General features: G+C 42.1%; 1 protein-coding gene across 1 annotated transcript; it reads right to left on the bottom strand.

Moving 5' to 3' along the window:
• Positions 1 to 1,494: 1,494 nt before the first annotated feature.
• card11 (caspase recruitment domain family, member 11) lies at positions 1,495 to 21,679 on the bottom strand. The gene is made up of 25 exons (XM_082530367.1): positions 21,436 to 21,679; positions 16,558 to 16,757; positions 16,315 to 16,452; positions 15,702 to 15,878; positions 14,686 to 14,834; positions 14,366 to 14,545; positions 12,162 to 12,308; positions 11,623 to 11,748; positions 11,348 to 11,542; positions 11,078 to 11,233; positions 10,866 to 10,935; positions 10,582 to 10,778; positions 10,300 to 10,406; positions 10,149 to 10,189; positions 9,911 to 10,028; positions 9,606 to 9,807; positions 9,207 to 9,333; positions 8,883 to 9,126; positions 8,512 to 8,596; positions 7,645 to 7,740; positions 7,342 to 7,459; positions 6,195 to 6,377; positions 5,470 to 5,591; positions 2,545 to 2,660; positions 1,495 to 2,012 (listed from the first exon to the last, which is right to left on the bottom strand). The coding sequence occupies exons 2-25, from the start codon at positions 16,745 to 16,747 to the stop codon at positions 1,808 to 1,810; spliced, it is 3,489 nt and encodes a 1,162-aa protein (XP_082386493.1). The 5' UTR covers positions 16,748 to 16,757; positions 21,436 to 21,679; the 3' UTR covers positions 1,495 to 1,807.
• Between the last annotated feature and the right edge of the window lie 1,214 nt (positions 21,680 to 22,893).

Raw genomic sequence — 22,893 nt, 5'->3', positions numbered from 1 at the left:
TTGTAGCAATGGCATCTTCAGTTGATCTGTTAGCTCTGTATGCAAACTGGAGCGGGTCGAGTGTGGGTGGCAGGCAGGACATGATGTGACGTCGGACCAGATTATATATAACATCACTCCTAAGAACAGATAGATGCGGATTATAAGAAAAAAAAAAGAAAGGGGTGGGGGCACATCCATCCTGATTATTTTCATGTCAAGCCATGTATTCCTTCTATACATTTTATAATGTGCATGTATGTTATACGTTTTTAATACACTGGAGTTAAAGTCTGGTGAGCTTGTTATGTTCAGTGTGTGCCCGTTATGATCACTACTGTGGACACAAGCATGTCTTTTCACGCAGATGAGGAGATTATCCTGCATCCATATGAAAGGGTTTACTCTAAATCCCCTTCTGGCAGCCTCATTCTCACTAGATTGAATCCAAATGTGGTCATTAAAAACCCCCCAAAACATCCAGACACTGATTTTAAGCCTTAGAAAACACCATGATAAACATTCAGTGAGTTAAAGAAGAGAAGTTCTTTTCATGTGGACCTGTGAGCAAGTCTAGAGCCACTCTTTATGTCTTTGTAGTTTGCAAGAAAGCTTTTATTTTTTGCATTACAATTTGTTACAATTACATGTTTCAGATCATCAAACAGATTTTCATATTCGATAAAAAATCTGTTCAAACCTATCTGGTCCTGTGTGAAAAAGCAATTGCCCCTTAATCCTAATAACTGGTTGTGCTACAATTGGCAGCTAAAACTGCAATCAAGCATTTGTGATATCTGCCAGTGAGTCTTTCACATCACTGTGGAGGAATTTTGGCTCATTCCTCTTTGCAGAATTGTTTTAATTCAGACACACTGGAGGGTTTTCAAGCATGAACGGCCTGTTTAAGGTCATGCCAAAGCATCTCAATCGGATTTAAGCCCAAACTCGGATCTTCTGGCATGTTTTTCCTGCTGCATAAGTGAAGCACGGTTGAGCTGCAGGACACAAAGTGATGGATGCACGTTCTCCTTCAGGATTTTCTGGTAGAGAGAAGAATTCATTCAGGGGCTGCTTGTCATCAATCACGACAAGCAGCCCCTGACCATCACACTACCACCACCATGTTCCACTGTTGCTGATGATATTTTGCTGTGTTAGTTTTACGGCAGATGTAATTATTATTCAACACAGCCTGATCTGTCTTAGGCAGCTTACTTGTCATTTCTTTAAGTAGTCTTCAGGAATAGTTCTCCAGGCTTCATGAAGGACATTCAAAGCTTTTCTTTGGATGTTTCTGCCTTTTGTTCTGTTCTCCATCAACATGATCAAACACTGCTTCAATAATTTTGAGCTCTGCAAATGATTGGGAGGCCAATCCATGACTCATAGTGTTCCACTCTGTGTTTTTCTATCCAAGTTTGATTTTACTCCACTGGCAGTGCGTTTGGGATCATTTTCATGCTAAATGAATGAAGCTGCTTATCGGGCCGTTCCAATTTTAGTCACTAGAGGGCAGCACAATCTCATGTAGGTCCGGTCTCACTCTTATTGAAAGTACAGCTAAGTTTCATTTTTTAATCTTATTTTTAACATGCAATTCAAGGCAAAGAAAGGATTCTTTTTCATGTTTTCAAACTGTTTATTTTTCTAAATAAAAGACATATTTACAAAATATATAATGCATTTATTTATTTAACAATTTCCCCACTTACATTTTTGAGTTTCACCATAAATATAAACGCAGAAAAGCATGATATAGAAGGCTTTTTGTGTTTTACTGTGTTTAACGGCACATGTACAGGCTATTGCGTGTATCTGTGTTTGCCTACAGCAGGTCCTGCTCCACCCAGATGGTTTTCTTCTGCTCGTCCAGTATTCGGTCTTTGATCACCCTGATGAGGTCCTCCGTCCCTGCCCAGGCCTCCGGCTCCAGGGTGGCATACAGACATGGGATGCCCTCCAGCTCCTTCTCTTTTGCGCGACACAGCTTCACAAAGTCTTCCTCTGACTCCACGCGCAGAGGCAACTTCCTGTGTGGAGAGGAAACAGGAAGGAAGCAGCGATGAGGTGGTGAGTGTGGTTTAGAACCCAGTGTTTCTGATGAGATCCTGTCGACAGTCTGCAACAGCGGTCTGCATGCTTTTTCTCAGAAAGATAAGGCTGACGGTAATGGGTTCATGAGCTGGACTGCTATTTAAAGACACAATCCACCATAACACACGTCAAACATCTGGCTTCATTTAAAATCACGTAACGGACAGTTGAGGGGATCACGCACACAGATATTTTGAGTAAGGATCTAGATCTTGGTACCTTTCTGGGCAGGACACACACAAAAAGAAAGGTAATTGCAGCCAGCTACGATTAAAAGTTCAAAAGCAACAACAACATTAAACTGACATCCTCGGCTCAACGCCAACTCTTATCTGGTGTCATATCAAAATATCAGGGACTGTTTTTTTTTTTCTTCTTGTTCTTGGAAAAAAAGAATTGCGGTTTGCAGCTGTGTGGTTTGAGTCACAGGGTAAACATGCAAGATTAAACAAGCTTTGCTAGGTCTACCTTAATTTCTTGACATTTTTGTCACAGATCTTGACGTAGATGATGATTGGGTAGATTTCTCTCCGCAGAAGGTCCTTGACGCAGCTCAGCTCAGCCTCCAGCAGGCAGTGTTTGCCCTGGTGACGGGTGGAAAAAAACAGCCTTTACAGACAAATACAGATCTACTACGTACATACATGAACAAGGAAGTCTCATTAAAAGATTTTAAAGTTAACTGCTTTCGCATATATATCTATTCATTCTGTTGAGGAGTTAGGTGAGGACTTGGTCTTACAACCTGATTTCTCTGCACTACGAATAAATTAAATGAGGTCGGCCTTGAAGGCTTAACATCTTGACACCGCTGTGTTTCGGCCTTTAACTGCAAGACGCTGTCAGCTGAGGTAGGCCTACCACAGGCTCATCAGACCTAAATGTGTGTCTTGTGGTTAGCCTTTAGATAACGTCTATTTTTTAATTAGCCACAGCCGGTGACAGCTCATTCAGAGGGCACTAGCTTCCTACAGGCCTGCGTTCTGACTCACACTTCCCTCAGAAGCATTGTGATTGAGAAGCCTGCACCCCATTTCCACTGGACACACTTTTTCCATTTTAGCTCCCCTGCTTCGAGTATCACAGGTGTTTCCGTGCTTGGCATATGAAGCACAGGTGGAGACAAACTAGCACTACTTGGACCTCGGGACTACAGCTAGTCAGTCAGCATATTCACCTGGGAAATTGGGGGGGGGGGATTTTACTACAGCAGCATTTGTTTTATCAGGCAGAAAAACCAAAACATACTGTTGAACCTCCACCTCTTTTTCTCATACTAACATATGAGGGATTAAATGTGCAGTTCAATTTCTTTACGTTGGTGGAAGGGGGGGGGGGGGGGGGGGTATCACTTAACTGACCCACTTTATTTCAAAAGGTATGAATAGGACTGACAAACAACGGTGTCATTTTTAGAGCAGTTGACTTTCTTTGACTTTTTTTTTTTTTAAGGAGAAGAAAAAAGACCGAGACTTGCACTGAACAACTACGCTTTACATCTTTAATGTTTCCTTATTTTGCATATTTATTTATTGTGTGTCTGTGTTTTAATATTGCATGCACCGTGTCTGGATGTAGAAACTGGATTTACCAGCTTTTAACTGTTTTTTACAGCAGATGATACAGATTAAAGAACACGTTTTATTATCAAGCCATCAGACGCCTCTACAGCAACACCCAACTGCTGCTTACAGTTCTCAGTTTCCTCATGTGCAACATGCTGCATATTGCACCCCCCCCCCCCCCCCCCATCCCATGTACATTTATTTATTCATTACTTTTTTAACCTTATTTATTACTACAGTAAAACTTTACTGTTTAAACAAGCTTTCTGTTGACCAATGCTTTTTACATTTTTATATTTTTAATTTACATTTAAACTCTATATTGTGTATATCGTGCATTTTGCTATTTATCGTACTGTTTATTTTAATCTCTGCTTTGTGACTACCTGTCTATGAAAAGCGCTTAATAAATAAACTTTACTTACTTACTAACTTACTTCTTTTATCTTAATTTCTTGTTTTTCATCTCATCAAACACATTTCAGTGTTTGTCGTAAATCACACATGACAAATAAAAGTAAAACTGAACTGTAATATTGGTTTGTTTTTTATATGTTTTTAAATAATCATGCTGTATAGAATAAAAGATATGTAATACCATATTGTAGGATCTTTGGTTACCATTATACTATTATTTTAGTTCCCCCTGTAATTTCTATGAACAGTTTATTACTGTAAAATGCTGCGACTCTCATGTTCTCAATTTATTTTCTTTTTTTTAAGTTTTCATATTATGACAGTATATCAGTGTTATCCTAAGAAAGCCATAGGTACACTTGGACTGGTTGCCAGTTTGTCACAGGGCTAACACAGAGAGCCAGACGACAGTCATTCATGCCTTTAGCCAGTTTAGAAACTCAAGTACCCAGCATGCAAAGTCCATACAGCTCCAACCAGCCGGGCCTTCTTATTTTGCGTTAACAGTGCTAACCACTGCACCACTAAACACAAAATAACTGAAATAACAAGCAAAATATTCATAAATGAATTATTTAACCCTTTAAACAATAACCTGTCACTGGTGACGGTTAGCATTTTTAGCAAGGTTGGGCAACTCCAAGCCTTGAGGGTCAGAGTCCTGCATTTTAGACCTCACTCTGGGTCAAGACACCTGAATCAAATGATTAGTTCATTACCAGGCCTCTGGAGAACTTCAAGACATGTTCAGGAGGTAATTTAGCCATTTAAATCAGCTGTGTTGGATCATGGACACATCTAAAACCTGGAGTTGCCCACCCCTGGTTTAAAGGATAAATTAGTTTAGGGTTTAAAGGGTTAAACTTAACTTTTGAATTCCTGTAAATATGTGCGCTTACTAAAAGAAACAATATTTCAAAAAAATCTATATCTTGCTGTTAATATATTCATCAGGATTTCCACTGTAATCACATAGCATTACTATAGCATGTTTACTACATTTTTACAGCTATTTCTTAAAGGGTGAGAAGTAGGGGTAAGTTATATGATTGGGGTTAGGATGATAGCACATTTAAGGCTTGTTTGTTTCAGTTTCATCACACACAGTGTACACTTTAGTGTAAAGTTAACAAATAAAGCCTTATAGTTTCTATGTGTGCGATAATTAGGCCTGTGAATATGACAGGTTTATCACTGGTTACATTTGTTGTATGTCTTTTAGTGTCAGGTTGTCTCGATCATTATTAACTTTACAAATCTGAATAATTACATTAGAATAACATTCCCACAACAACGGGGGTCATGTCAGTCTTCCACACTCCCCTTTGACTAAAGTGGTCCCTTAACGTTTATAAAGGAGTAAACACATTAGGAGACGTTGCATTTTCACACACACACAATATAAACTCACTTTTGCAGCGACAGCCTCTATGTTTTCTCTGGTGATGCATTCAAAAGTGGCTTGTTTCTCTTTGTAGTGAATGAAGGGCTCCACGTTCTGTTTTAGATGAAACTCCTCCTTGGTCAAGCTGTCTGCTCAGCAGGATGCAAAGGAAACAGGACAAAAAAAGAAAAGATGTCAAGTCTGTTTCTTGTCTTGTCAAATTGTGGCTCTAAGGGCAGAGAGATGAAACTGTTCATTTGTTAACAGTCACCACAGCACATTTAGCACAAGGAACAGAAACCTTTGTGGTTTTTGCCGTGGGGAATGTCGACGTAATTGAGACTTCAAGCAGTCTCTTGAGTTCGCCAGATGTTCAACATTTTTTACACCGGCAACTTGTCGCGCCCCTGGTCCACTGGGACCGGTTGGTTTGTCATGTGACCGGAGTGTTAATTCTCTAAAAATCTGACGGGGCCGGCAACGTTTTCACATTACAGTGGGTCAGCTGAAGTGTCGCAACTAAACTATCTGTGTCATCTCTGTGCATCGTCATTCTAACTATCATCTGGGTCATCTTAAATCCTGCCTCTGCTGTCTCTTTGGCTATACTCCTTAACATTTACACACAGCACAATACCTGACCTACATCTGAGTAGTTGCTTCCTCTTCTCTCAACGACTCGTCTATAGTTTATATACTTCTTATCTCAATGAGGTATAAAGATTCCTCATTGTGAGCCTTCATACACTGACCTGGTTTGCAGATATTAAAGTCCATGGCTCCCCCCATGTTAAGTATTTTCTGGATAATGGTTTTGGCGAGAGCAGCGGGCGTGAATAGGACCGGTCTTCTTCTCTGGGTCCGCTGGAGGGTGACGGGACTGTAGGGAATCAGGCTCAAGCTCCTGCTCAGCTCACCATCTCCGTCAGCGGCATCTGTTTGCACCAACAGCCACAGCGTGCAACGAGAGGTATAGCACAATTATGACTCAGTTTGAGAACAGAAAGTGAAGAGCTGCCAAAAATAATTTTAGCAAACGAATATCTAGTCTGAATTTGAGCAACAGAGTGAAAAGAGAAAAAGCAGCCAGCAAAAGAAGGGCTCAGTGCAGATAAAAGAAACTAAGCACTGCATTGTACACCTTCAGTACTCTTTTTAAAAATTAACATGAATCTTGTGCAGCAACATTTCCAGTCACAGCCCCACCCCCATGTTCTATTAAAGCCTTTCATTCATGCTCTCACCTAAACAGTTAATTCCACGTTATCATATTTTTATAGTGTTACTGTTATAGCAGTTTTAGTTTCATGGCCTTTTCACACCTCGCTATGTAATTTAAATGTTTAAATTGCTGCTTTGGCTCACACATGTTATGCAGAGCACACAGTTCAAGCACTTTCCAGTCTTACACTTGAGCACAACTTCCAACCGTTTCCACCGCACACCCGTCTGTGTTTACATCAAGTGACATTTCACACACTTTCATCTTACTCTTCCAATGACTCCTTCAGCTCCTGTCAGGGCTTCTTATACAACTGACACTTCACACGCTCTGAGCTTTTTGACAACAAAAACCATCAAAACAACTTTCCACAACTTTTGCTTTTTTAGACGTGATTTACTTCAGTTGCTCTCTGTGCTCACGGTGTCTTCAATCCTCAACTCCTTTCAGCTTTTTTTCTTCCTTTTTTTCGCGCTTCAGCTTCACCAGAATTGCTTGCATGGAAAATGGCACCTATGCACCCTTTAGCAGCTCTTTACCACTGCTGCTTTCACTTTCTGCGCTTTTGACAGCCACTTCAAATGCTTCAGCTGTGAATTTTCCGTAGTTAGCACATGTGCACCGTCTTTGTTTTGTCTCTCCCCCCCAACCGACCGACTGCAACGCTTTGTGCTCACCTTCGGGTCGAAGCACCTCAAAGCCTTGCCTGGGTAGTGTTGTGCTGCCTGAGTTGATGATCCTCACACGCTCATTGCTGTTCATTCGCTTGTACTTGATGTCCACCCTGCTCACAAACTGCAAATCAAAGCAGATATAGAAAAAAAGGCCTGAGTTACTGAGACGTGGAGGCAGTTGCGCATCGGTTTTATGGAAAACGAAGAGTTTATTAGGACCAATCTTGATTCATTGTCTTAAGTTTCCGCACCGCCGAACAACTCTCGACATCGCGACAACTGGAGGTTTTGTTTGAACTTTATTACCTGCAGTATTTGAGTGAGGAAGATGCTCGCTCTAGACAAGCGCGGGCTGGCTCTGGGATCAGGAGAGTGGCTGGTTTCTTCTGGTTGTAAATTATTCTAGGCAGAAATGAAAAGCATACATGAATGTTGTGATCCAAACTGTAACAAACACGCTTTTGTGAGCACAACATAGCAGAATAACGCCCTGAAATAACTACTTACTCAACCAACCTGACATCAATGTAAACTGATGCTGACCCAAGCTTAAGCAGAAAGCTTAGTTCTAGCGTGTTATCAAAGAGCACTCTAGAGTGTTTTCTTTTTGATTGCAGATGCATGGGCATGTATACGGCTTGTTTATCATGCAATGCAGGTACCCGAAAGGGTATCTCATGGATGAACTGCAAAATAAATCCAATCTGGAATGCAATCTGGAAACCCATCGCCTAGTCTCAGATTATTTGGAAATGCATAGAAATTTTTTTTCGAGGGGAGGGTTGCAACTATCATGCAGGCGTGGTTGCATGCAAACTGCTTGCAATCAATATTGGAAAGAAATATCCAAAATATACAGAGATGGCCAGGATAAGAACTATTAAATGGTAAATTTTTTATTGGGAAATAGTTGGATATTAATCATTTCTGGGAAAACTGCCTTTGTTGTTCCGGTTGTGCACATCAAACCACCTCCCCCGCCAATCCAATGACCTAGGAAGGATTTTCCCCCACATTACGCGTTAGTTTGCGAACCCTTAATTTGCAACCCAGACTATAAGACTTATTTACGCATCTTTGCTTTAGTCAAATACCCGTATTCAAATTTTCAATGCACTTTTTTAAACTAAGTGAGAGAGCGAGAGGAAAAAGAAAGAGGCTGAGGTTTCTCACCCTGTTGTTCCGTTGAATTTCATTCTCTTCTTTCCCCCCTCGATACACTAACTTCTGAATCTTTACCAGGAGCAGCTGCTGGGCTCTATTCACACACGTAAACACACAAAAACACACACACACATGCACACTGAATGCTTGTCAAGATTCTCCCTCCGTGTACGAACTCGTCCTCCCTCGGGCTTCTTTTTATTATGCTCTGAGGTTACAACAGGCTGTTTCTGCAGATGTTTCAGGTTAATGCTTCTTTGGTGTAATGTGTAATCTTTCAGGAGATCAGTGGTAATCAGCTGCTACTGCATTTTGAAAATCTGAGCTAAAACTCACTCACAAACTTCAGTTTAAAAAACAAAAGCATACAAAGTCTGTACCGTGAGTAACTGGGTATAGTGCCTCGCTCAGCCAGGTCAGAGCCGCTGTAGGGGTCCACACGGGCGCACTGCCACTCACAGCGGCCCTGGTGCCTGGTGTCCAGCACGTGCACCACCTCATCGCAGCGCACGGACAAAGAGCAGCTGTCCGACTGTCCGGAGATGTTGAGGTTGACACGTATGTAGAATGAGTCGCCGGATGCTAAAGTGCCATCTGCTAGATTGCTCTGGAGACGGCGATAAGCTGCAGGGCGAGCATATATTTGAGTTCATGTATGCTGTGGAGTCACATTCAACAAATGTTCCAATATAAACATCACTTACAGTCGTGGCTGGCTCGATAGTGCAGGGTGATGGGCCCAGAGCAGTGCTGCAGAGTCCAGTGGGCTTCTTCCTGAGTGCTCGTCTCCAATGAAATGCTCTGGTTTTCCCCACGTATGCACCCTTCAAGCTGGACAGCCAATCACAGCAGAAACAAAGATTACCGATTAGTCCCTTCTAAAAACTGTCACAGGAAAAGGAACAGAAATAGAACAAATAAAACAAGCAGGTGTCTAAAATTATGAATTCGGCGTGTTCCTCGTTCCTCTCTAAATGTCCATCCACGTTCCCAGTTCTCTAAAGAGCTTTTCTTTTTGCACATCCAGCTGTTTTAACTGAGGTCGTCTTACTGCCACCATGAATCTTTTCACAATTAAAACATTCAGGAGGTAGATGACATACAAACATGAGGTGGTGGCCCTCTCGTAGCCCCGCCTTCTCTGCGTTGGACCCAGACTGGACATACGAGATGAAGATCCCGCTGTCGTTGCCACCGATCAGCCTGATGTCCTTCAGCAGGTTGTCGCCTTGCAGTGACAGCTCCTGCACCGGCTTCAGGGACCCGCTGAGTCTGGAGAAGGAGGAAAGAGACGGGCGGAACGGCCTGCACGAGCACGCAAAGACACAAAGCAGAAGGTGTTTGTAAGTCAGCATCACTTTTCGCTTTTATTCCTGTGTGCGTTTCTGCACCAGCGGACATGCTGTACCTCTCCAAAGAGAGTTTCCTGAAGATGTTGTTGACCTGCTCCAGGTCATAAGTGTCCATTCCTTCAGACTGATGGGAAGAGGAAGATGAGTGCACAGAGGGAGGACCACGCTCATCCTCTGAGGAAAGAATAGAAATAGATGGATCATTTTTTTTCCTTCAAAAAGAAAAACCAGGTCAACTGAAGGTAAACATAGTATCTCAGATCACAAATAGCAGATGTTTAAAAAGTGCATTACCAAGCTCCATTTCCATGTTGTCACTGTCAAAGTCAGAGATGCTAAAACAGACAAAACAAATCAGACTGAAGGGAAGGCAAACCAGCAGAAATTCTTCAAACTTTACTGCCATGAAGTTCAATCGGTCGTCTCCGTGACGTTTATTCAGTACCTGCGGGGGTAGAAGTCGTGCTCCTTCTCCCTCTCTCGACGGTAAAGGGACGCTTTCTCAGGGGGTTCAGGAAGAGTGGACAGGATGCTGTCGTTACGGCAACGCAGCTGAAAGGGAGAAGTCACCATTATACGCTGGACAAGCCATTTACGTCAACACTGCATTAGATTCTGGATAGACCAGGATTTCTACAAAGAGCAGCCAGGATGATTATTTTTTACCAAAATCAGAGCGGCGCAATTTCACTGGTATTAAAAGTAAGCAAAAACAACTGAGTCGCACCATTTGCCTGTTGCTGGGTGAATCCACCGGGCTGAACATGAGCTGGGAGGTGGACGAAGAGCAGGTGAGCGGGGGAGCCGACGAGGGCGGATATGTGGGGGAAATAGGGATGCTGGGTGAGGGAGGGAGAGAGCTGCTGTTGCCATAATTCGGCACGTTGATCTCCAGAAAGTTGCCTCCGTTGGTAGGAGCCGAAGCTGGAAGGTGGAGATAAACTTTGATAAAGCTGCACAAAAGGATTGGTCACATGTTGCTGTAGGAAATGCGGCGGTAGGTAGTGTTACCTGCAGGGTGACTGTTCTCTGAGTTGATTGGAAAGTCTTTCAGTAAAGAGACTGGAGACTTTACTCTATTCTAAAAGACAAAACACAGTCATTTTGATCAGTTTGTCATGTGTAGCAGAGCCATTTGATAAATCTCTGCTCTGTGCATTAGAAGGTATTGAGTTTGGTCTTTGCTTCACATGATCTATAAGGTTAAGGAGAGAATAACTGACCCCCGCTTTGAGGTTGAGTCTGCGTCTGAGTCGGGGCTCCTCGGAGAAGAACTTGTCGTCAGGCGACTCGTCGCTGGAGCATTCAGACTGTCCCTGTGCCAGTTTACTATCATCTCCCTGAGAAATGATGGACGGAGGTAAATCCCTTGGTAGACTCTGCAAAAACAGTGAAACTGTTAAAGGGGAGGAATGTTTGGCGAAAACTTGAGCATTTTTTAAATCGATATGTGAAGAAAAGAAACAATATCCCTTCGCACTACTGTGTCTGACCTGGTCTAGGTTGATGTCTTTGGACATTCGTCGCAGGCGAGACTCCAGAGTGACCAGCTTAGCGTCTTTGCGTACAATCTCCAGGTGGAGTTCATCGCTCCTCTCCTCCAGCTCTCTGATCTGCTTGCGATACTTGTCCTTGTCGATGAGACACTGGGAGAACTGGTGCTGGGCCTCGTCTCTGGCTCGAAACGCCTGCAAGCAGCAGAGGAGTTAACACAGAAGTATGAATGATTTTGTATGTATGAAATCATGTGTGTTGTGTGTGTTTTCACCTGGTCTCTCTCCTTCTCCACCTCGTCTAGCTGTACAGCGATGGTGTCTATGCGGTTGCGATACATCTCGCAATCCTTCTGCAGTGTGGAGCACTTCAGCTCCAGGTCCTCCTTTTCTTCCAGGTACTGCATACATGGACACACACACACACGCACACAGACCAAAACTAACGGTTATTTATAGTTAGACAAAAACAGGTAGAGAAATACAGGAAGAGAAACAGCGGGAGAGAAATAAAGAGCCACCAGATTATGCAGAAAGAGGCCTGAGACGGGGCTTTCTTCAAAGGTCTCATGGGGCACTGAACAAACAGGCTTTGCAGTAACACACCCTAAAAACCTTTTTTAGGGTGTGTTACTGCAAAGCCTGTTTGTTCAGTGTGCCTCTCTGCACCACACTGCTACATATTCACACATTTAAACACAGATGGAAACAAGCTGCCAGACAGAAATATGACTGCTAAACTCCCATTTAGCCCACTTACAGCATACAGCCATACATTCTTATGTGTGTGTGTGTGTGTGTGTGTGGTTGTAACCTTATCTCGTAGTTCCTCTGCCTGTCTGATTTCTTCATGCAGGTTGTAGAGGCGGTTGACCAGATCCTGTCTGTCTTCTAGTGCTTCCTGTCTGTCATGCTCCAAAATGTCAAGGATGGCCTTGTCTGACTCAGGTAAAGGGCCGGGCTGGGTAAGAAACACACACACACATTAACACTGTTAGATATGAAATCATATGACTGGCTGCTACACTGCAGTTGTCAACCTTTCCTTTTTATGCTTATCAGCAAGGAAATAGTGAGTCAACCAATAAGTGTGAGTTTATTGATAGAACACCTCATCACATTTAGACCTTCTTCAGAGTAATTTATAGAGCAAAGTTAAGAAAAATAAAATGATGCATCTATTGTCCGTTCCCTTATTTCATGGCACACTCACTGGACACTTCAATGGGTACAGCTTTTCAGCTGTTTATTAACACAAAACAAGTCAGTGCGTGTAGACACGGTCAAGACGATCTGCTGAAGCTCAAACTGAGCATCAGAATGAGGACGAAAGGTGATTTAAGGGAGTTTAAAAGGTGGCGTTGTTGTTGGTGCCAGTCGGGCAGATCAGTATTTCAGAAACTGCTGATCTACTGGGATTTACCCACATAATCATCTATATAGTTTAAAGAGAATGTCCTGAAAAAGACATAACATCCAATGAGCTGCAGTTCTCTGGGTAGAAATGCCTGATTGGGAGTCTGTTCTTGGTTCTTTAGAGGTTTGTATTCTAACTTTAGTTCCTGTTTGGTTTTCCATGATGTTTTCAGCTCAGAATTTCTTTTCTTTTATATTTTGTAACTATAGTTATTGTTTACCATTAACCCCTTTCCCATCATTATATTACATCCATTGTCTTTTGATTCCTGTTTTATTTTGCTAGCCTCCTGTCCCGTGTATGTGTACTTAGTTTTGAGTCCAATGTCTTGTTTTCCCAGATTAGGAAGAGTGAGGAAGGCACCAGTAACTCAAAAACCACTCATTACAGCCAAGTTATGCAGAAGAGCATCTCTGAATGTAGAATTATGTAACCTTGGCGCAGATTGGCTACAGCAGCAGAAGACCACATTGGATCTGGTCTCTCATGTCAACTAACAACAGGAAACTGAAGCTGGAATTCATATTTGCTCACCAAAAGGGGAAACAGACAACTGAAGAAACATGCTTGGTCTCAATTTCTAGTGCGACATTCAGATTACAACATGAAAGCATGGATCCATCCTTCTTCGCCTCAGCAGGTTAGGCTGCTGTTGGTGGTGTAATGGTGCAGGGATGGTGCTTTCTTGGACATGACAATGACTTTGTTGTACTCAGATGGTCTCTAATAGAACGCTTTGAGGTGTTGTTGAAACGGGAGATTCACATCATGGATGTGCAGCTGGCAAAACTGCAGCAACTGTGTGATGCTATCATGTCAATATGGACCAAAATCTCAGAGGAATATTTCCAGCATTTTGTTGAATCTATGCCACGGAGAATTAAAGCAGTTCTAAAGACAAAAAGAGGCCCAATCTGGTACTAACAAGGTGTACCCAATGAAGTGGCCAGTGAGCGTGTCTACTGTTAAAGATGGTGGATGTTCATATTAAACATGACCAAATACTCTTAGCTCTCTATGATGTCAATGAGAGCAGATTTTCCCAATATGGTCATCTGAGGCAAACAGGTTTGTCGGTGAGCACAGAAGCCACACCCACTTGTTTTCAAAGCCTTCTGTTTATGAGAGGCAGACAAGAAAAAAGTTGGCTTAAAGGTAGATAAGCTAAAAATGCAGAGCAGTTAAAAGTTCCCACAGCAAATAAACACACATAGACCGATGATATAAGATTATTTTTTATCTGTGAATCATGCAAATAGAAAACTATGCAATTGGAACTGAAAAATGAATGAATAATAGGTTCTATTATTAGTTAGTCCAACCCAGCTCAGTAGCTCAGTCCTTTGGTGTCGATGGTTTTTGTACCTTACACTTTTGTTTTGCACTTACAGCAGCAGACAAACAGCAGTTGGGCTGCAAACTCAGTGTTGCATTTAGCTGCTAAGATATTTTTACACACATGCGGAGATAAGCATTTGACAGCTCACGCTAACAGCTTGTTGTGCTGCTCTGAAGTGGTGAAAATGTATTTATTACAGTCGGTTTAAGTTATGATAGCAGAGCAGGCAATGTCAGTGCTTTATTACATAATGCTCAAGTACCTGTATGATGGACTGTAGCTCCTGCAGTTTGATCTTGAGCATCTCGTTCTCTCTTTCCAGCTCAAAGATCTGCTCTCTCTTTGGCCGATTCTCGATGTCGTTCTTCAGCTTCAGACTCTGTCTCCTCTCCATCTTACACTCTTCCTCCACCTTGTTCAGCTTGTGCTTCAGTTGGTCAATCTATAACGCAGACAAGACAGTGATCAGCACCGAGCTAGAGGAACGCTCTTACTGTTTTTGTTTTTTGTTCATTGATTATCATTAATACACAGAGTGATGATGGCGTTTATCTGCATGTGCTTTAATACGTCAGGCAGTACCTCCAGCTGCAAGTCTCGGCTTCTCATCACAGCCATGTTCTTCTCCTCACTCAGCGTGGCGTACCTCATGGCCAGCTTGTAGTTTTCATCCTTTACTCTCAGGAGCTCATCACTGTAGGTGTTTCTCTCCTCTCTCAGCTTATTGTACCCTAAGCGGCAACCAAAAATGTGAAAATGTAGCTTTACTAGATCCTTCTTCTTTATTCGCTTTGCTGTTGGGCAGCAGTTGTTTCATTGGTGGAAATAAGGAATATGGCTTCCCTTTATGTGTAAAGATTAACATCATTTTATGTTTTGCAGCACATTACATGACATCCAAAAACAAGCTCAACGCTGATATATTAAAAAAATGATAAAAGTCGCAAAGCTAATTATATGAGCATGTGAAAGCCTAAAGAGTGTACTTGCACTATTTTTAGTATTTATTTGTTTGTGCTTGGTGTTCCAGCTGCAGTGTTTAACTGCATGGGGCATAAAGACCACAGCGTCCTAGTTTCACTGGTAGTCTTTGAGAGACAACAGAGTTTATCCATATCGAACCTGAATGTGGTGCACCAGGCGGGGCAAACCAAGCCTGTGTGGTGGGTTGCAGTTTCAGCAAATCGTGGTAAGCTTTTGGTTTAGATTTTAGGTTTAACCATTTGAGACAATAGTCATCTGTCTTTACTGTCTGCAGCAAGTAGGTGTGTGTGTGTGTGTGTGTGTGTGTGTGTGTGTGTGTGTGTGTGTGTGTGTGTGTGTGTGTGTGTGTGTGTGTGTGTGTGTGTGTGTTTTAAGCATCCAAGACATCAGCAGCAGTGGTTGGAAGCATTATCTTTTCGGTAAATGCATCCCAGTAAACATATTAATGATATACTGTAAGTTATTCGCTTTGTGAGAATGGCAAACAACACCTTAGTGCAGCCACGCAACTGCATTGTCAGTCTTATTAATACAAATTCAGCGTAGAGACACAGATGGTGGGAAGCTAGTAAACTGCGGTCAGGAAATATATCAAACAAAAACAAAAACTTTACTCTGCTGGAAGGCCTGAAGCTCCTGATTGGCCAGCTTTAACTTCCTTTTTTCATCTTCCAGAGTGACGAACTTCTTGTTGAGCTCAGCGTGCTGCAGGGTCTTGACTTTGGACTGCTGCTGCAGCTTCGTGACTTCATTCATCAGAAACTGCGTCAGACCCTCGTGACCCTCTTCCACTGCAGGAGAGCAGAGGAGGAAAAAAAAAACAAAGTATATTATACACCTCTGACTTTATAACAGGATTGCAAAGTAAGCTGATTTGGATCAATTCAGCTCTTACACTGCATAACTGAAGTGACTGCTTTTGCCTGAACAGAGCTATAAAGCAGCTACAGAACGACCAGTTCACAAAGTTTCCTCCCATAACTGGAGTTATGAACTGGAGCTATCTACTCCATTTGAGTCAAATACTCCTGGGCAACTTTGGATTCAGCATCTTGCAGAAGGAGCAGGCAATCGATCCACCAACCAACCTTCAACTCACACATGTCACGCTTCACTTCAGAAATTTTCTACACTTCACTGTCCATCAAAGCCTGTATGAGTCTTTGTAGTACACGGAAGATGTGTGTTCATGCATGTATGTGCTGGATGCAAAGATTTTTGCCTCACCGACAATGGTGGAGAAGCGTCGTGTGGGTTCCTTCCCCGTGACCAGCTTGTACAGGTCAGGGTAGTAAAATTCCAGACTCTCCAGGAAGGCCACGTACCCCCGCTCGCCTTTAGTGTGGAGGATGTCAAGTAGACGGCCTGAGAGAGGAAGGGTTAACATGTGAGAGGTCAAAGAAAAAGAAAGCAAAATAGGAGTTCTGCCTTTAATAATTAACAAATGTGGAAATACGCCTTTCTACCCACTTGTGCGGTTTGTTTTTGTGGCAAGCACTAGTGAGTTGAGAATCTCATCCTCATCCAGTTCATCCAGGACTTTGCACTGACGAAGGTAGGGCGTGAGCTTTGACGGGGTGATCGTAGTACACAGGTTGTAGCGTTGGCTCTCCACCTTCTCCCACAATGCCTCCACATCATCAGATGTCCCATTTTCCATTTCTTACACCCTTAAAAAGTAGCAGAACCCACAGGGGGGGGGGGGTTAGCTGTGCAGCATGTTGTCTGTTTTTACATGTCTCGTACTGGAAATTAACTTATGCGAGTTAGCTGAGGACATCGCAGATCTGTGAATGCTCCCTGAACAGTTATCAGGCACAAAATGGTGAATGAAAAAGGAGAAGGAACTGAGAGGACATATTTGTTAGGTTATGAGAAACCACATTTGAAATATGATAGCTTAGTTTACTTTCAGACATCAGCAAGACTAAGAAAGATGCACCAAATTAAAAGATATACACATTTATATGATCCCGAAAGAAGTTTCTACTTTGGTAAAAACAGAATAACACAGTGTTTTTAAATATATAAAAGTTGATTTTGTTTGTGAGCCACAATAATTTCTGTTTATGAATTTCATGCTACTTATTTCTGTCATATGGATGGAATCTCTTTCCTTCTTTGGTCTGATGGGTTGCCATCAGATAAAATCTGGGGATGCATATTAATGGTTCTGGGAAGCTGATTGAACTTTTAGCCTCCTAGTTTTTCCGTTAGTACCCCCACCAACTATTACCAGAAAGTTGACATTTGTGGTTTTCAATAAAATTTCCGAACAGACCACCAAGTGACACATAATACACACATCTCATACAGAGGGAAGTGTATCAATTTTAGCCACCAGCTACGTGCAAAAACTAGCTGCATGTTTGGCATCAATTAGCAGATGTTAGCATGCTAACATGCTAAGCTAAATGCTAAATTAAAAGAAAGGGCATTAAAAGAAACCTTTAGTGCATATAGTGCATATAGTTACTGCTGTCTCATAGAGAAATGTCTAAATTATTACATTTCTGTATTTAAATATGAAAACACTCATTTACCAAGTTTTCATCTAAGTGGTCAAGGACAGAGCACCTGTGGCTGCCCAACAGAACCAGAAGCTATGCCAGGTAGGATGTATATACTGATACTGCTGTAATTACATGAAGCCACTACTTTTTTTAAAGCAGATTTTTTTTGTTGTTTTTATTGCTGAACCATTTCACTGCCACCATTGTTTCCATACAGAGAGAAACCACCATTTTAGGCCTTGATTATCTTATGGCCTTCATAAACAATGGTAAAAAAAAAAAAGGAAGCACAATAAGAATTATATGCTTCTGTGTTGCTACATTGTAAGCAGCTTAAGTCATTCTCTAGCTCCTCCGTCGTTCTCCGAGAGCCATGAGGTGAAAGAACTTACGTCTGGTAAATCCCTTGTCCTACCCAAAACTGCATATACTGACATCACTCGAGAAAACACATCATTATTGACTCATTTTCCTATCTGAGACTTCCAACTGATCTCATATTTATTGTATTACCTCCAAGGTGTAAAATCTTTTTTTATATTTATCTTTATAGCTGATATGGTCCTGAAATATGATAACCGATGCATCTAAAAGAGCCGCTTCATGCCTTACTAAGTATAACAGAACTTTGGTCCCACACACTCTTGACATAGACTTTAATTGGCTGACATCTTTCCATTTGCCTCTCCACTCTTTTAATTTTTACTTTTCCAGAGACAAATTGGTGCTCTCTTGATCTTCCTCTTACTCCCACTTGGTTTCCTCTCTCCATCTTATACAGGCATGCACACTGTCCATGCACTGCTGGCATTTGCATGCTCTTTGGGTAGTGGGTGTTATCCTACAAGCCCGCTTTGTGACTTGAAGCCAACAGTTAGGCAAATCATGGTTATCTGATGCCGCAGCACATGTAAACACACACAATCACGCATACTTTTGCATACTCTAACTGCATGTGTAAAAACTGGAGCTTGTGCTTTTGTCCTGCTTAGAAATGACACATGCTGGTTATAATGCCAGAGCAGCATCTGATGTACCCAGTTTAATCTTTATTGTAAATGTGAAAGTAAATTAAAAGTGAGATTAAGCTCCTCTCAACAGCTTTACCTCTATTACTTTGTAACTGCCTTCAGATATTTGTGCAGACAGTGAACAAAATCAATGACAAGCTTCTCCGCAGTTCGATACAAGCACAAACATCACACCCTCTCAACTCTTAAGCTATTATTTGTATCTACAGCATGCATACCCTGCCACAGTCACTGCAGATGATAAAACCACAAACACTCAGACCAACACACACAGACACACACACCCCTGCAGTTGTGCACATGCACAAATACACAGTGCATGCAGGCACATTATAAACACACACAAACACACATGCACGCACAGACCCCTTCAGTAACCACACACATGTTTCCTCTTCTCTCTTTTCTTAATTTGGACTTGATTACCGAGAAAGCTCATCCTTGCTTCCTCCTTTTCAAACCAGATGTGAGTAGCTGCTCCCTTCCTCTCTTCTCTGTTCGTCTTCACAGACAGCCACTCTTGTTTATAGTACTGCGGTCAGAGGAGTTGATTGTCCATTTTAAAGCAGTGCGCAGACGTGTGCATCTGTGTGTGTGTGTGTGTGTGTGTGTGTGTGTGTGTGTGTGTGTGTGTGTGTGTGTGTGTGTGTGTGTGTGTGTGTGTGTGTCTAACCCTCCCTTCCTTTTTGTTAATGTCTCTATACTTAGAAAACTCAGTTTGACTTTTTGCAGGTGAAGAAAGAAATGCACTCACACACACACCCACCCAAAGAAAAAAAATTTGAATTTCCTTTTTGGAGAAGTCACACTACATGTTTTCGCTTCAGTATTTCCACTCAGTGGAACACGATAAATAAAGAAACCTCCATTTCAAGTGCTTCTTTAACGTTGCTCTACATCAGGACCTGTGCACCCAAGTGAAAGACTTACTTTATATGGTTTTCAAACGGGATTTCAGTTGCTTTGAGCGTCAGTGTTTCACCTCAAATACAACGGCATCAAACTCATTCTGAAACCATTTTCATTTTTGTGCATCTGTAATGGAAAGCAGTAAAGTGTCCTTAAAATGGTGATCCTTTGTCTGCAGTGCACTGACTATTTAGAAAGCTTTTCTTTCAGGGCCGGGTGTGAACCGCTTTGGAAACACACCAAACTGCTGTGAAACCAGGTTGTATCATGGGAATCAGTTTGCTCGAGACCACTCTCTGACAATCAGCGAATATGCAGTCATTCTGAGACTTACATGACACTAGTTTCTGCGGGTCCATCTAAGATCAGAGCATATAATGGAAGCTGAGATTAATTTTCAAATCAACAAGAAAAAGTCAGTGGCAGGGGGGGTGTTCACTGTAAATCCCAGAGAACATAAATCTCTGTATAAATCCCTGCAAAATCAGAGTGCTGAAAGAATTTAATTAGGAAGATGCAAACGGTAAAGACGCACAGATATTCCTCTCTAAATAAAATAATACAAATAATTCAAATTTTGATCTAATATACAGCTTAACAGTGTTGCAACTCACAATGTGTGACATAGGATGACAGTGCCATTGATCCGCACATGCAATTTGTACTATTTTCTGCTTTATTCTGTTGCGGATAAATGTTTTGCATTGAGTTTTCAAATACAGTCCATCCAGGTGCACGAGATCAGGTCATATGATCCTACGTGGGGGGGGGGGGGGGGGGGGGGGGGGTGTCAAGGCTTACTGTCAGAGTGTTGGCCTCATACAGGCGGGTCAGCTAGCTGATAGGCAGATTATGATTGGCTCAGGTGCACAAACCATCATAAAGACTCCATTGTCTGGCCGAATAGCTGAAGCTATAAGAATTTGATATCTGGGTTCCCTCTGTGGAGATCGGTGAAAGAACACAGCAGACAAAGGCGGACGTCGAGCATCTCTAAAAGATTAATATGCACTGCTTTCGTAGTTTAGCAGAACAAATAAATAAGCAAAAAAATACTTTGCATCTCACTTTTAATTTAACTGAAAAGAATGAACAGTTGAGCCCAGAGATGACAGGCAATAGGCATAGCTTCCCATGCCTGTTAGACCAGCTTTCACAACAAGTTAATATTACTCCTTTTTCTGCTTACAGCATTTGAAAAGGGAGTGCATGCTGTTGATGGGGTGGTGTCCCTTTTTGTGCACTTTTTAAAATTAGATCGTCCCATTTCCTGACAAATATTACTCAACACTTTCAGCAAACATGATAAGGTTTTTGGTTTTTTACAAGCCGACGCCAATAACATCTCGGTGCGCTGTCCGTGACATGTGTGTGTCCTTGCGTCTCCCTCACTCTCACTGGATGTCATTGTTTCTCCACCTGCTGCTGGAATCCCAAACATTTGGATATTGCCAGATAAAGAGCAGACCATGACAGGATTGCAGATATTATATTACACATCTAATAGCCTATAAATTTTCTAATGTAAGAGCCAGAAAAACAGGTGAACGGAGTCATAAATGCAGATGACAGATTTGCCATCATCTTTTATCGAGTGTCGTTTCTTCTGAGAGAATACCTGCCTTGTTTTCAGAAGGGTGGTGCGGTCTATATTTTAATCATAGCTGTAATCTAGATGACACACAGCACGGTTTAGAAAGTCTGTCATCGCTGCGGTGATATGAGGTGTAAAGCCTGTGTGACTCCTCGCTTTTTCCACTCCAAAAAAGTGCGGCACGTTTACAAGGCTGTTGGTGAACCTTTTCCCTCAATAATAAATATGAAAAGTTTTGACATATTTATGAGGGAAAGGGAGGGGAGACGGGCAATTCTATACCGGCCATTTTTTTGCTTACCTGAGATGCGGCGGATGTGAATTTCAAAGAGTCGCAGAGACGGTAAAGTTGGCCTCTAGCTGCGGTGTGGAGCCTGATTCTGTTGTTTTTCTTGCCTTGTTAAAATCTAAACACCGGTTTATCCACCATGGATCCTAAAAGCTCAGGTTGTCTCCATTTATCCGAAAGAATGAGAAGTTTCTTTTTAAAAAAGAGAGCGGAGAGCGCATGGGAGCTGCGGCCCCGACTCACTGCCTCAGATAGAGATAGAGAAACAGAGAGAGAGAGAGAGAGAGAGAGAGAGAGAGAGAGAGAGGAGGCGGGCGATGTGAGCTCGGATGGAAATAACAAGCTCTGCGCACGGAGGTGAGGAAGAGCGCAACCCCGCAGCAGCCGCCGTGACCTGCAAGTGTTTGCGCTGTGGCTGTGATCAGATACGGCATCACTGCCCTGCCATAAACCCGTCCACTCTAACAGGGACCTGTGAGTTTACAGTGTATTATATGAGGATTGTTATGCTTCTTGTCTAACAATCTGACGTAAACTCAGCTGGGTGATATCAACTTAACGGCAGCTTCTTTTTCCCCCTTTTATTTCACTTCATTATCTTCGTCTGATGCTGTGCTTCAGAAAGAGAAACACTTAAATGCATTCCCGAGGATCAAGCTTCACCGATCATAACGTGAAAACACCCTTTGGCCATAGGCACCCGATAGGTATTTGTATTTTTATGGCTTTATATGGCCTACATATTGTTACATTGATGATGGCAACATTTCAGCACCCTGACACTGCATAAACTATTTATCTGTTGCTTTAGTCCATAAGAGCCGATGTGCCATTCGTCTAGATTTCACATACAAGTGAAGTTTCAGCCACAACTGGCTAAAAAAAAAAACCTGGTCTTTACACGCGAGCAAAATGCGTATTAATAGTGCGCAATTTTGTAATGTCTTTCACGTCTAAATAGGGAAAGAAGACGTTGTGGTGGGATTATGCAGCTATCATTAACATAGAGAAGGAGCTGTATTCTCTTCACTGGAGAAAGAGCACACGACTAGGGGCTAATTTGCATTAAAGCAAATAGAAGTGTTACTTTGACCGATTCAGAAACAGTTAAAAAAAACAACAACTGTGTGTTGCAGACAGACTCATAGAAAGAATTCAACACAATGAGCGATCAAAACTAAAGAAAATAAACACAATTTATTTTACATAAGTTATAGTAGTAAATGAAGAGTAGTCAGGAGATTGGTCCAGGTGACATGGAGATAAGGAGAGGATGGAGTGTGAGGATGCGTGAAGAATGAAGCTGATGAGCCGTACTGTGAAGCTGTGGGAAAGAGTCGTTAAAGCTATAGGTTAAGAAGAGAGGTGACGAGCAGTAGGCAGCAGTGTGGCTTCATGATGACAAAGAGCACTGCAGATGGGATGTTTTTTTTGAGAGTGTTGATGGGAACGCACAGAGAAGATTAGAAG

The sequence above is a fragment of the Aulonocara stuartgranti genome (assembly GCF_965226115.1).
Source record: "Aulonocara stuartgranti genome assembly, chromosome: 4".
In the NCBI taxonomy this organism is placed as follows: Eukaryota; Metazoa; Chordata; class Actinopteri; order Cichliformes; family Cichlidae; genus Aulonocara; species Aulonocara stuartgranti.
This window is presented reverse-complemented; position numbering and strand designations above follow the sequence as displayed.